The sequence below is a fragment of the Zonotrichia albicollis genome, chromosome 6, assembly GCF_047830755.1.
Source record: "Zonotrichia albicollis isolate bZonAlb1 chromosome 6, bZonAlb1.hap1, whole genome shotgun sequence".
Lineage (NCBI taxonomy): Eukaryota > Metazoa > Chordata > Aves > Passeriformes > Passerellidae > Zonotrichia > Zonotrichia albicollis.
Genome location: NC_133824.1, coordinates 49541524 through 49556439, shown reverse-complemented (window position 1 = coordinate 49556439; position 14916 = coordinate 49541524). Strand labels below are relative to the sequence as shown.

Here is a 14916-nt window from a genome sequence, read left to right as displayed (position 1 = left end):
AAGATTCATAGAAATTAGAAGCTTTCCTGATTAGCAAATAAGCTTTAGAAAAATCACAGTGATTCTAGTCCATGGCCTCTTTTACTTGACATCCTTCTCCTCTATGGCCCACTGATTAGCATCTCCCCATTTATAATGTTTTGAACTTTGTGGTATCTTAGATCATCATCATTCCTACATAAATCAGAATTTAAGGTAAGACATAGAGGTATGGAAATCCATTCAGTCACTCCTGAATTCAGTGGGAGGTACAGACTGACACACCTGCCATGGATCAACAATTTGGAAGAGAAAAGTTAAGCGGACTGCTCAGTGCACAAATTAACTCCCCATCCTTCTTATTTCATTGAGGAATGCTTGAATTATTGATTAGTCAAAACAGATTGTTTCTAACCCAGATGTAAACATTGATTTATTTAGGATTACAACCAACACAGGGAGTTTGGAAAGCTCTATTTCATTATGAGAAATAATAACCCTTTGTGTATGAGGCTAGGGTTTAAAAAGAGGGAGATTTTCTCTGTAATTTTATCAAGTCCAGATGGGGCAATACTTTGATCTAGACAATCCATTTCCTCCATATCCTCAGAAAATATGGTAAAAAAATAATTCCTTTCTTTTCCCCTACTCTAGAGATGGATCCAAACAACCTTGACCTAGACCCACTTAGTGAAAAAGCTCCAATTCCTGCCCAAATGTGGGCCAAAGGTACCACCCATTTCTTTCCAAGAAAAGAAAACATCTGTGTACTAAAGAATTTAGTGCACAGAAAATAAATTGAGTCAAGATGACCCAGGCAGACCTGTAAGGTTGATTACTTGTATCTTTATCTCATATTGCAGCAGTTCCAATTTTTGTAGTTTTCCAAACTCATCCATACAGAGACATGACAAAGTAGCAGCAATGACATTGGGACTGTTAGAATCTTTGAACTCTGTATATTACTGACTTTATCACTGTGCAAAGGGAAATCAATAAAGCATTTTTACACAACTGCTGGATAGCATTCAGGCATTTCTGGAGAGGACAGGGAGAGGCTGATGGACCTCAGCAGCAGGATCCTCAACCCAAACCTCCCTGTAAAGTTCAGCAGACAAAAGGAAAAAGCAGCCTGACAAACACAGAAGGAGCATTACCAAGGACACTGACACTGGCATCTAACCAAAAGAGAGAGCTACATGTTCCTACTGAAGTGCAACAAACAGGAATCTAAACTTCCAAGAGTTCACAGCACAAATATGATGAGTGCAATTTCTGCATCAAAATCCTCAGTAGCCAGAGGATTTCAAAGTTACAGAGCACCACTAGAATAGTTTTCTACTTCTTATTCACCATAGCAGGATGCAAAGTGAATAAATAAAAACAAGTAGAAAAAGCAGATAGAAAAAAGAAGAAATTTCATACTTGAATGTGCAGGGACTTCAAAATAGCACTTAACCCTAGAACAACCATGAACAACTTCCTCATGCAAGTCCAACTCCAAACAAAAAGCAAATCTTTCCTACCTGATGAATTTCCTGCCATCCATTTTCATCCTTGCAGCTGACTGTAGCATGTTCATGGAGTAGGAGTTCACAACAGAAAGGGTCCCCTCCCACCACAGCTGTGTGGTACAGTGGGGTCAGGCCACAGCTGTCCTTGTAGTTGGGAGATGCTCCCAGCTCTAAAAGGGTCTGAAAGCAATCACAGACTGTGAAAAATAGATTTGGGAGGGACTTCCATATAAAGAGTCTTTACCTGAAAATAAAATCTGAAAAAGTATGTGTAAGGTTGATCATTGACATAACATTTTTTGCTCACCTGTTTATCAGTTTCTAAGAGTGGGCCACAGCACAGACTAAGTTAAGCAAGAAATGACCTTGGGTGAATTAAGATCTAAAGGAATCTCTGGGGATGGCACAGGAAGGAGTGGCAATGTCCAGTTTCCATCCTCTCACTAGGCTCAGAAATGTCAGCTCTGTAAATGTTGCATCACCTTTGCAACACATTCACCTTCAGTTCCAAGGTGCTTTACCAAAATTGTCATGCAATTTAAATATCTGTCAAAAGGAAATAAGCAAAACCCATAAATCTAAGACTTCATCTAGACCATCAGAGTGAATTAAGAATAGCTGTTAAAATACAGAAGAAAACAGAAGACATTGTGTTAAAGCATAATGTGCAATCCGTGCCACTGGAAGCTGCTTTCAAAGAATTAAGAAACAATAAATGCTATTCCTATTTCCTCAGACAGATCTCAGTGTATCAATGAATAAGCTTAAATTTCACCACTTTTCTTCCTACCAGGAAAAGATAGATCAGAAATTAAAAGGCTCCTTATTGAAGGCAAATGCTAAGATTTGAAAGCCACAAGAAAGTGCTAGAACAAGCACATCCTAAAGGATCCATGGAGGACAACACAGTAATTAACTGAAAACAATCTCACTTATGCCTTTTTTTTTAACAAGATAACACATAATTTGCTTCTGAAAGTGTTTACCTTGAGGGCTACTTGGTTCTTGGCTCTGGCTGCTTTGTGCAGGGCTGTCATTCCATCTTTGGCTCTGAAGTCTAAATGTGCTCCTCCATTTTTCAGGGCTTTTATCACTTCTACTGTGTTGTCAAGCTGAGCTGCCAAAGTTAGGGGTGTTTCTAAGAAAGAGAAGAGGATGTATTTGGAAAAAGGTGAGCAAAATTATAAAATAAATTTAAGTTACTTTATAAAATAAAGTTTAAAATACTGTTATAAAATTATCAATGATCTCCTTTGGACAGCAAAGCCATACAGATTGCACAGGCTCAGAGTTGTGAAGGAATGTGTGAGATTCACCCTGTTAATCAATTTAAGTTTAACTAACTCAAGGTACTCCTGTATGCTGCTTAGTTTAGTTGTTCTGACCTCCACTTTCTAAGTCATGATAGTTTGGGTCCAGTCCTCGGTCCAACATCTTGGTCATTTTTTCTACAGAGAGATGGTGGACATGATCCATAAACTTTTTCAAATTGGCCTGAAACAAAGAGCAAAAAATTAATCATCCTTTGATTTCAAAAATAAAATTTTTACTAAAAATGAAACATTTTTTCAACTGATGTCAACACCCACTGTGGGTAATTGCTAACTCCTGCAGGAAATTGGGATACCTTGGTGTGAAGCTTGGCCAGCTGCTTTTCATCAAGGTTGAACTGTCTGTACACTCTTTTCTTGTAGCAAAACTGAGGGAAGAAGAGAAGAAGAAATTATAAATCTTAGACTTAAAATTCATCATATCAATTTCTGATCTTACCAGGAAGTACCATCTACTGTGATGGTAGATTCAGGCAAAGTTTTAGAAATAGGTTCAGTATTTCATATAGTTTTACATCATTTAAGCAAAATTCATATCTTGTATGAATACAAGAGATCAGTGGAGGTGTGTGAGAAATGAGATCAGCCTCTAGAATCTATAGAAGTAAGCAAGAATTACACTGAAAAGCACTTTTCCCCAAGGATTCCTGTGCACTTTCATTTATAGTCTTAGGCAGAAAGCTGGGAAGGCATGTTAAATAAAAAAATATTGATTTCAAAATTGCAGCTTAGCATTTCTGAAATATAAAACCAAAAAAAGTACACCTGAAAATCCCTTAGTGTAATGTAAGAGGAACTTGCACATGGGAATAGTTCTGATGTTGAACAGGACTGGCTTGTGAATGAGATTCTAAGGATTGTCTCTTTTTGGTTGAAACTCAGTCCCATTTTATCCTGAGCAGCTTGGGTGCAGAAGCAAGACCTGTAGCAAATGTCATGGGGGTTTCCACAGCTATAATTTACCACTCTCTCATCGTCCCATGCAGAATTCCAGGAATGCAGCCTGTCTGATGGACAAGGGACTGCACTGAATGAGGCTTTAACACCAGCTTTCCACAAAATCACTTTTAACACCTCAATTGCTGCAGTCAACACTCATGAAAAACGACAAAACACAATAAAGTGTCTGTTTAATTTCCTTACAGCTGTAATGTGAGCATCAGTGACTGAAACTCTGAAATAAACTCCTGAAGCCTTCTCAGGACCTTGATTTTTTTCTCATGGATTTGTGTTATAGTGGAGTAAGTCTATTAACCACACATTATTAATGGTTGATCTGCTACCATACAGGCAATATCAAAATTAATTAAACATCAGTTTCATGCCCCAGTTTCCTGCTGGGCTGCATGATCTGGCTCTGCTCCAAGTTTGTTCAGCACCATGAAAGTTCTGCCCAGCTAATCCCCAACTGTGGAGCCTCTCTGCAGGAGCAACAGAGAGGGAGAAATCCCAGCACACACCCTCTCCTCCCTTACTGCTGTCCCAGGAGGAGACAGAGGTAACCTGTGCACTCTGAAGGATGGCACAGAGGGAACCAGGTGGGGGTTAAAAAAGGCTGCACTGAGACAGAAACTTCTCTCTGGGAGAAGGCAAAGGCTGGTAATCCAGCAACTACGGCACTGCTATTGCAAACCTCATCACAGATCCAACAGCTTCACTAGAGACTTACATTTCTTTATTAAATCTCTAAATAAGATACATGTCCTGTGCCCTCAGCAAAGGAAAACTCCAAAATCCACTGTCCCAGAAGGGCTGACTCTGCAACTTTTTGGGGATGGACCAGCTCCATGAGCAGGGAATGCCAGCACTTCTGGGAGCAAGGGTTGAAGCTCAGACTTGCTGATAAGCACTTCCCAGATGTAATTCAGGTGCATGCACACACCTCAAATACAGCTTCCTTCACAGTTTGTATCAGAATAGAAATGCTTCAGATGCCAGATCTAAAAATACCTCGAGTGAAGGAACTCCTTTATTGACTGGCTGTGGGTATTCCCTCAGAAGTCTCTCCTCATCCAAAAACTTCCCATCTCTCCCATTGCTTGCAGGCTGGAACAGCCCATAATTCAGGACATCTTTCAAACTCTGGTTCAAAGTGCACAAAATCCTCTGCTTTGCAACCCACACTGAAGCTTCTGGGTTAAACCGAATGCATTTCTGCAAAGAGAAATTATGTTAAGAAACCCAATTAGTGGAAAAAAACCCATTTCAACAGCGTCTTACATTCTAAAATTTACAAATGTCATGAATAGTAGGAATATGCATAATAAATATACAGACTCCATGACAAAACATGCTCAACAAGAATTCTATTTCAGCTGTGTATTGATAATACCTAATGCACAAGTACTGTGAAAACACAGGACATTTCAAGTCCTTCTACAAAGCTCAGAGAACACACATATCCTTCCTCAGAGAGAGAGCACCTTCATGGAAAACATGTTCAAAAGGGATGTTATAAGGTGCTTAACTATCCACTTGATTCTTGGCTGTTCTAGTATCAGTTAGATCCACAAGGATTTCACCAAAAACTGGTATTCGGGCAAGAATTCTACTTCCATTTCAGCTACATTTATCTGAGGGTAAGTTTATGGGAGGAATGATACAACATGGAGCAAATGACTTGAAAACCTTGACAAACTCCTGCAGTTCCCTGCTTCTTACCAAGCTGGAATTCAGGGATTGAGGAGTTCAGGGATTTTGCCTGCACTGCAGTCACTGGTTCCAAAGTACCAGCAGATGGCAATGCCCAGAAAGCAATTTGGTGCCTCTGATGTGCATCCTGAACACACAATGCTGTTTCTGCTTTAATCCTTTACAGTCTCCAACATAAAATGAAATGTTAGACTTTGTCACAAAGCTGGCTAGGAAGCAGCTTTCATTTCCCTGACTTTATTTTATTTTTCAAGATGTTTTGTGAAAAGTTTGGGGGGTTTTATATGCTGAAGGGAAGGAGAGAGGGATACAAAGCAGATTGTAATAAGTATTTTCCTCCCCAAACATCCCAGTAGGTACAGCATTGGCTTAGCAACAAGGCAAATCTGTTTGAAATCCCTGTGTTCCTTCTGAACCTCACTTGCTCCACGACTCCTACATAGATTCAAACTTCAGTACAAGATTCAGACTCAAACATCAGCAATTCTCAGCAAAACTGTCAGTTACTAGATATGCAATGAGCCTAACTTTTAACATTACCCACACATCTGAAAGATTTTAGTGAGTGTTATTCAAATGGGAAGATAATGTTGAAATTACACGTATTTTTTTCTCCAAGGAAATTCTTTCTTACATGAAACAAACTAATTTTGGACTTGTATGACACTGTTTTGATTTTAAAAATACAAAGCAGATACTTCTGATCACAGTTTAATTAAATCTAATCATTTTTAATGCACCTGGAGAATCCAACATATTCAATTTTGTTCAGTCTATTCTTGTGTTCTCTCTGTTCTTGATGGCAGGCAAATATTTCACAAACTAATTCAGTGAGAGCTCCAGCTCTTCCAGTGATTCATAAGAAACAAAAGCAGGCTTATTGTAAAAAAAACTGATTCCATTAGCAATTTAGAATGAAATAAGATCAGTTATGTAAAAAATAAATTGATAACTGGAGAATTTTTTGCTACCAAAATGTTTCAGGCTGGGAGAAGTGAAACTAGTGAGAAAAGTGATTATTTATGCTTTCCATGAAGCCAGGCAGGATAGAAGTGGGGCTGTTACCACTCTCTCAGAGGCAGGTGCTGACCAAGAGGATAAAAAGAACCACTCAGATGCTGCATAAGGTGCATTTTCCATCAGCCTGCCCCTGGAACAACTGCACTGTGCTGCCTCTGTGTCCTCCTGGCAGCTCTCCAGGCAGGGAGCACCACAGCCACCCCCTCTATCCTGCAGACAAGTCATTACTTACTGCCACACTCTGCATCCTGAGGAAACATCAGCTCAGTCACAGCAGGACCCACACACAGGCTGCTCCAGTTATGAAATAAGGAACAATTCATCAGGCACACGTGGCGTGGTGGCCACAAGGAAAGGAGGCACCAGCAGAGTCAAAATAAAAAAAAAAGGACAACTTTTCCTAATCTTCAATGGCAAGAAAAAATATTAAAGAATAGAGAGCTCTTTCAGTGACAAGGAACTACAGAAACACATGAAACAAAGATGTTTTGCACTGACAGATACAGTCACTGTAAAAAGCCACAAAGAAGAGCCAAAACAAAAAAAGCCCTGAGTGGCTCAAAGTCACTGTCAAAACCACAGCAGGCCCCTCAAAATGCAAGTGTAGCAGCAAGACAGCACGTCAGCACTGGCTGCTGAGATGCAAGGCCTGTGTCTGGGATGTGAAAGCTCCTTGGATCACAGCAGACATGGTCAGTTATAATCTTGCATTCCTGCACACTGGTGAGAGCAAGTCCCTGAGTGAAGGGCAGGATGGGAAGCCAGGGAAAACACAACTCCCCCTGCTGAAGGGAAGATATTAATTCAGCAGGAATAATGTTTATCAAACCAAATGTCTGAGGGATAATATTTATCTGCTTAAAATCAATCAGCAAACACATCTTTCTGCTCAGCTGTCAATCACACAAACTGTGCTGTGACTGAGGGACACGACAAAATGGTTTGTACTGCTGCCTGTACTGCAGGATATCAAAATATGAATTATTCCTTTTAATGGGAGATGCTGATATTAAAGATGAGACAGCCAAAAAATGGGAAACACAAATGAGAGTTTGGCATTGAGAGAAAAGGGAGCAAGTCCCACATTTTGGTTTGTGCTGTGTTCAGCTTGGTTCTCTGCTGAAACACTGCTCTCCTTCATCAGGCTGCACTCAGGAAACACAGAATTCATGAGAGGGCAGGTCAGAAAAACCAGTCTGGCCAGGCTGTCAACAGATCACCTGCCCACATCAAGGGCATGTGAACAGATACCAGCAGCACAAAAATTCTCTTACCAAACTGAAGATAAAACAAGGAAGAGCAAGCAGAAAGCAGCAAGGAACTATCAGGCACAAAGGGGGATACAGAAGAATACTTGAGAAAAGGTGTAAAAGAAAATCTGGAGTATCTATGAGGCAGCACAGTCTGGAAACAAGTGAAACTGGAGGCATCCCAAGGAAAAATGGGACTCGAGCTGCAGTTGTCACAACTGGGTTCCTACTTTTTTAAAAGTAAAAAGTGCACAAAGTAAATAAAGTGTTTTATCTGAGAAGCAAAAACAGTATAGGAAAATATTCTTAATCCTAAAACCCAACAAATAACTTTAAAAAATTAAAGAAAGGATACAAAAGTATAAAAAGAAATGCAGAAACAGAACACCAAGAAGGGGCTCCAACTACAGCTGTTGCTATACCAAACTGCCACTTACCAAACACTATTTTGCATAGAAAGTCCAATATAGTTTGAAAAACACCAAACCCAAGGGAGGGAGGAATCAGTAAATGCTCATTATTGCAGTGGAGCAGCAAAACAGTTGGGCAGAAAGTATCTCAGAGAAGTCTTCAGCAGACTCAAACCCATCTCAGGCTCAGAATTTAATAAAATGTATGGATTTGAGCATTTTGACTTTAAACATAACCCAGGGGGAGCACAAGTACAGGGTAAAACAAGAGTGGAACAAGCACCATGTGTTGATAATAAAATGATGCAAACATTCCTTAAAACCACTGGCTGACAGAAGTGTCCTCAGTGTCTGTGGCAAAGAGCAATTCTAAGCACAAAACATCATTGCTGTCAGAATACCAAGGTAAAGAAGATTTCCTTGACAACAGCTCCTGAAGAACCAGACTGATTTCACTTAGAGGCAGCATCACTTGGGATTAGTTCCTACATAGGCTGGAAAAGGAAATGGATACAAGATGACTGGGCCTGGATTCAGACAAAATAATATATGCCAGATAACACAGCTGTTTTACCCATGCTCCTTGAGACTGGAGGGCTTTCCATGCTCTCCATTCCCTCAGGAATTTTACTGAGCTCAGAAAATCTTTTAGTTATTCATTTAAATATTCTCCACCCTCCTGTGAGAAGGATGACACTTATTGAATACAGGTCATGCACAGAGGCAATGAGAAATTCCCATTTCTACCAAGTCGTGTTTCAGTAAATTGGGTTATCACCCAAACTGAGAAAGAGACAAAAAAAAAACTGATACAAGAACTGAAAAGCAATTGTTCTTAAGGGCTCTGTATGAACTTGTCAAGGTTCACATTGTCTTCTAAGTTTCAAATGAGAATAAAAGAGCAACAAGACAGACTTCCTACAATGTGTGGTAATTTATAAAGCTTTCCATGGCAGCACATCCTACTCGTGGTGCTTGGCGCTTATCTCACACCTACAGTGGAATAAAGGCAGTTTGTACCACAGACACTGCAGACAAGCAAACTTCATTTCCTGGGAGTTTGGCTTTAAACCTTCCCAGTGGGCTGAATTTTATCTAAACCCCTAAACTTATCTTCCTTAGAATAAATACAGTCTTGATCATACTCCCTAAAAAACAAAAAAAAAAGCAGAAAACTAAATTATGTTATTTCATGCTTCTTTGATTAAACAGACTAATTTTAAACACCTCATATGTTAAATTAAGTATAATTATACAGGAAATGGGGCCTATGTTTGCTCTGGCTTGTAGCTGTACAACAGCTCAAACTCTTCACTACATTAATCCACCAATATTTCTGTTTGCTAACCTGAATCCAGGTTTCACTTTCCTGCACAAGGAGTTTGTGGGCTGATAAATTAAATAAGAAATACATCAGCTGCTTTAGAATCACTTAATTCAGTTACTTTTCATGAAGAGTTTATTGAAAAGGAAAAAGAAATACAAAAAGTAAAGTGATAAAAATGCACAAATGGTAAAATTAATTTTTAAATCTGTCTTGATAAGGTCAATAAATAACAAAAAAAAAGAGTAATTAAATGAGAGGACTTCAGGAAGCTACTATCCCTGTGGTTTTAACAGCAGAGTAAACATAGCAGAAAAGCTGGTATTTCTATTCCATTTTCATGGATCTGTTCATCGAGGGGTCGCAGATAGAGCAAGCTGGTAAGATGATCAAAAAGGAACTCCAGAACCACACCTGAGGGCACACTGTCAAAACAGCTTTTCCCTGTCAGGCTGCATCCAGCCCATCTCTATCACCCTAAAAATGAACTTAATTAAGAAGAAAGGAAGGGTTTCATGAGATAGATCTTGAACAGCAGCAGGGCATGGTGTAGCTATTACATGTCAGCACAGAGTGATGTACGCGGCTCACATCCATGGAATGGATGTGTTTTAATGATCTTGGAAATTTCAAAAGGCTGGTGCCACCACTGAAAATCCTGACAGCAGCATTCAAGGAGACCCAGGATAATTCAGATAATTAATAGCAAACTCAGACAAATTGTGGTTCTGGATGGAATCAGTCTCTCCCAGGACCTTTTCCAGCACAACACTGTTATTCCTATCACAGCACTAGTGTTGGTTTCTCTGGCTGGAAGGTTCAGAAACGACACCCTGTAGTAAAGGCACAGCAGCAAAGGAGGAAAGAAAGGTTTATTTGTGCTTTTTTTCCTCATCCTTACACTCTAAAAGCCACAGGCTCTCTAAAAGGGATATCTTTTGTGAGGCAGGTTGACAGAGAAAAACAACAAATATAGTAAAGAGAATTTGATGACCTCTTGCAGGACCCCAGTCTAGTGTCAATCACAAACTATTTCATGAGAAAAGGAACTAGAGAAGCCATATATATATGTATATATATGAGGATTTCATAGAGTTAACATGTGATTTTTTTATAAAGCTATGGATTCCAAAGTCTCTTTCTTTTACCCAAAATCTCTGAATGCAGATCAGAGAGATTTTGCTTTATGAACATGGCTTTCATCAGGTCAACACACTAAATTCTCTCTCTCTGGAAGGGATGGTGCCTTTACTTGAGGCAATCAGTCAGATAACCCACTGGGGTACAAAGCATAGGCATTAAAACAAAACATTAATTTTTTCTGTAATATGTCAAAAAAGAAAGTAAAAAAAAGGGAACAGATGTATTGCAGGTTGAAGCCAGCAAAGCTAATCATTAATTTCACTTTGTTTAATTACAGTGCACTCTGCCTTACCGTTTGCTGCAAGTCAGGTATGATAATTCGAATCACTAAAGTGTTGCTCTGACTGTCTTCCATTCTGCTGCTTGGCTTTTCTGCAGTTGCTCTAATTGTGTCATAAATAGTTTCTTCTTTGGAGCTGTCTGATTCAGACTCAACAGAATAGTCAGAGAAGCTTTGTGCCATTTCATCTTCGCTTGATGTAGGGCTACGAGGCATGTTAAAGTTTTTTATCCTGCCAATACAAAGGAGAAAAAGAAAAAAAAATCAGTTACAGTTCAAGTCTTCAAAATGAATCAGCTGCATTTTTTTTTCTTCTTGGAAATAACATGCATTTAACAAGGAAGTTTTATGGTTTATCCCTCTTTTATTTCTTTCTGTCAGTTATGTGGGTAGGCAGACAGTAAAGGAAATAAATCTGGCTACCAATTTACTAGAAAAGAGGAAGGGCAGGAGAAGGAACAAAAGAGTAGTAAAGAAGAAGATGACCTTCCTTCCCAGGCACACCCAGGCTCCCAAAGGATCCAGAAAAAACAGCACAGTTACCCAGTCCTGTGATAACCAGCACTGCTGTAAACTGTACTAAGAGCTAGGTCTGGCTTTGAAGCTTCCTCCTCCCAGTGAAAAGACATTTCAGGGAATTAATGCAAATGCTAAACTAACATCATCCTGTACATCAAGAATCTGCACAGGTGAGGCTCTCATAAAAGTCAGTATTCCCAAATAGTGGAACCAACCAAAAAACAAAATCCTACAGGGATCCAGACAGACACAGATGCTGCTCTGTGGTTTGTGGCTCACACAACATCCTTTTAAACCAGCACCACCCAAATCTGGCCATTATACGTACTCTGAGTTTAGAAGCAGTTTTAATCTGTGATATAGCTTAGGCTAAAATGAAAGTCATGTTTATTCCAGACTACAGACATTTGTAATCAGGGGCCTCACACTAAGAACAGCAGAACATTTTCCTTCTGGGCTTTTCCACCTATAAGAGCAAATGAATTTTGTGGTTTTGTCCCACAAATTCAAAGCTGCTCCAGGATATGAAAATTATTATTCTGTGGACAAATGGAGGAAAACATTTACAGTGGAAAAAACTGAAAAGACCAACAATAAACTCTGCAGTGCTTGGACATCATATAACTTATCAGATTTAGGAGGCCAGAAAAATGTATTATTATTTTCCTTTTTTTCCTGTGAGTAATCCTCCCATACAATTACTCTGCATTTTAATGCAAAATAAAAATTCAGTTAGAAGAAAAATAAAATAAGAATGCATGAAAGAAAGAAACAATGAACCAAACAAGCAATTCCACTGCCAGGTCACATTTAAAAAGAGCCAGTAAAGCAAAAGTGAAACATGGAAGGGTGAAGTGACTTGATCACTCAACCCAGGTGAATGTACTGTGGTATCCAAGTACACATTTTCTATACTGATGTCTCAGCCAGATCAGCCCAAGTAAACAAGTCAAACAACAGCAAGGGATAAAAGAGCCTTTCTTACCACTGTGTCTAACACTTTGGTTTAAATCATTCCCTCTTCACTGCCCGGTCACTGTCCCAGCAGTGACTCCAGAGCAGGGACCAAAGGCTGCCACTGTCATTTCCCATTTCAGGTGCCCATGGGTTGGCTGGGCAGTGGAGAGCCAGGCCTGGGGCTGGAGGTCAAGGACAAGCACTCCCACAGCACATCACATCACACCACACCACACCCCCACATCATCAAGCCTTATTGTTGCTTCTGATGAAGGATAATTCTACTGTTATTACCCTCAGCTATAATTACTAATGAAGACAAAACCAGTGCATTCAGAAACCTGAAAGCAAGCCAGTTCACAGCAGCTTAATGGAAGGCTCTATTTACAAAGGAAAACTCTGCAGGGAGTATTTCATTTTTTGCTGCTTCAGTGAACTGTAGATTAATGCTGCTCTCCAAAGCACCTTAAGTCAATAAAAAGCATAAACATTTCTGTGGTTTCTCTATTTGTCTGCCACAGCTAAAACATGTGAACCCAAAATACAGCAGGGCAATACACAGAATTTAAGGGCATAAGTGGTACAGGCCAGTGAGTGTGAGCAGAAAGACATAAAGACCATCACATGGTTTGTCTGTCCCTAAAGCCATCTGAGAGTGCAACACATTCCAGGGCAGTGGATTTGACAGAGAGCAGTAAACTGCAGTTATACAGCAGCCAAATAAGAGCTGGGTTAAGAGGAAAAAACTTCCCCAGGTTTTGGCAAGTGGATTTTCATGCAAAAACTACCCAGGAATATCTCATTCTATAATAAGAAAGGAAAACGTCCAGCTGAAAAACCAGCTTCCAGGAATCGAGCCTTCAAGTTTAATAAATACTGGGACAAAACACTTCTTGGAGACATGTCAACAAGGCATAAGACACCTAATCTTCTGGAAAATAATGCACAAGGAAGCACAGAAAGGATAATGAGAGTCTGTATCCACAGTAGCAAGATGAACAGGATATGGGCCCCACCAGCACAGTTGGGAAACAGATCATTTAAACACCACTTTTTAAACAAGACTGTTTGAATACTGGAGAAACTGGCCATTTGTTGGCTCGAGTTGTGTGGAAATGGAAGATCCCACCACTTGTTAACCAGAGCCACTGGCTACCACAGCTCCCACAGAGAAGCTGTTATTGTTTAGGAACTGTTTCACTTTTGTCCCAAGGATATCCTAAAAGATTTTTCCACAACCAGACTTACTACACCAGGAAAAAAAGGCAAGTTGCCTGGCTTACTAATTAATACTTGTATAACCCATGAAAATATTGCATCCCAGATTCCTAATTCCTACTTGGCAATTCATTGGTTCAACACAGCTGAAACATAGATTAGGTTTATCATGGTTGTCTGGGATGCCTTCTTCCTTTTCTTAAAAAAAAACAAAGCAATAGATCATAGGATTCCTACAGTTAAACTGATTGTGTTTTGTTTGTGGCTGCTTTTGGTGTAGAGGAGTACTGACAAGATTCTCTGTAAATTAATAAAAGCAGATGTCATTATCTTGACAATAAGCATACAATGAAAAGTGTCACACCACAACAGGGTTTGTTCCACCTCACGTTGTCTGTCCACATTTCTCAACTCCTGGGCACTGACTGTGCCCCAGCTCCAGGCACTGTCCTGCCCTGGCCTCTGCACATCCCTAAGCAAAGCAAGCTTGAGCTGCAGCTGGTTGTGCACCCATTTTGACAGAGGAAGGCCACAAGGAAGCAGGAAGATGAGAGAGTGAAAGGATGGCTTCTTGCTCCATGTTACTGAACTCCTCCCCCAGCCCGTTGCCCTTTAGCTCGGCGGGAGCAGCAGGATGTGCACCAGCCTCTGGGGCTGTGGCCAGGTGATGTTCCTCAGACCAACAGGCAGAGGAAAGGAGCATATCTCAGACTGCTGCCTTCCCTTTACAGATGCTATTTTTAGATTGGTTTTTTTCCAGTCCAGCCCACAGCTTTCACAAAATCTGCTGGAATTTGTTATTCTGCCACTGCACCATTAAGGAGAATTTCAAACAGTCCAAGCCATGACCATCAAACTCCCTTTTTCTCTAAAAAATATTTTTTTAAAACCCTACAAGGACATAGCAAAAGGCTGGAATTAGTGCACAGGTTACCAAATGGGAAAAAATTCATTTCCCAGAGCTCACTCTCAGGCTGAAAGGTGTGCTCCAGAGAGTGCAAACAGACACAGCAGGGGAAAAACCAAGAGCAGCAACAGATTAATCTGTTCTTTGGAGCCTTAAGGTTGTTGAACATCACACAAAAGGAATTTAATAAATATACATATTTATTTGTATTCATTTGTAAGTTAGATATTTTAACTTGATGTGAGAGGGTTTGAAATATCACCAATAGAGAGACACACCAGACAGGAGATCTTCATTGAACATCCAGGTACTATCAGATAAATCCACTATAAAAACCACATTTTAAAATCTTCAGCTTACTTATGGCTCTGTGTGACTTTTGTTGACCCTGCAAAGTACCAAACCCTCCTGG

General features: G+C 39.9%; 1 protein-coding gene across 4 annotated transcripts in view; it reads right to left on the bottom strand.

Moving 5' to 3' along the window:
• The window catches only part of SHANK2 (SH3 and multiple ankyrin repeat domains 2), a 277448-nt gene that overhangs the window by 235689 nt on the left and 26843 nt on the right, over positions 1-14916 (bottom strand). For all 4 annotated transcript variants that reach the window (XM_074543726.1, XM_074543727.1, XM_074543728.1 and 1 more), the window contains 6 exons: positions 10916-11135; positions 4775-4978; positions 3121-3192; positions 2879-2987; positions 2480-2631; positions 1506-1673 (listed from right to left, as the gene is read on the bottom strand). In XM_074543726.1, the coding sequence (XP_074399827.1) occupies positions 1506-1673; positions 2480-2631; positions 2879-2987; positions 3121-3192; positions 4775-4978; positions 10916-11119 (909 nt within the window). In that variant the 5' untranslated portion in view covers positions 11120-11135. The remainder of the gene's footprint in view (positions 1-1505; positions 1674-2479; positions 2632-2878; positions 2988-3120; positions 3193-4774; positions 4979-10915; positions 11136-14916) is intronic.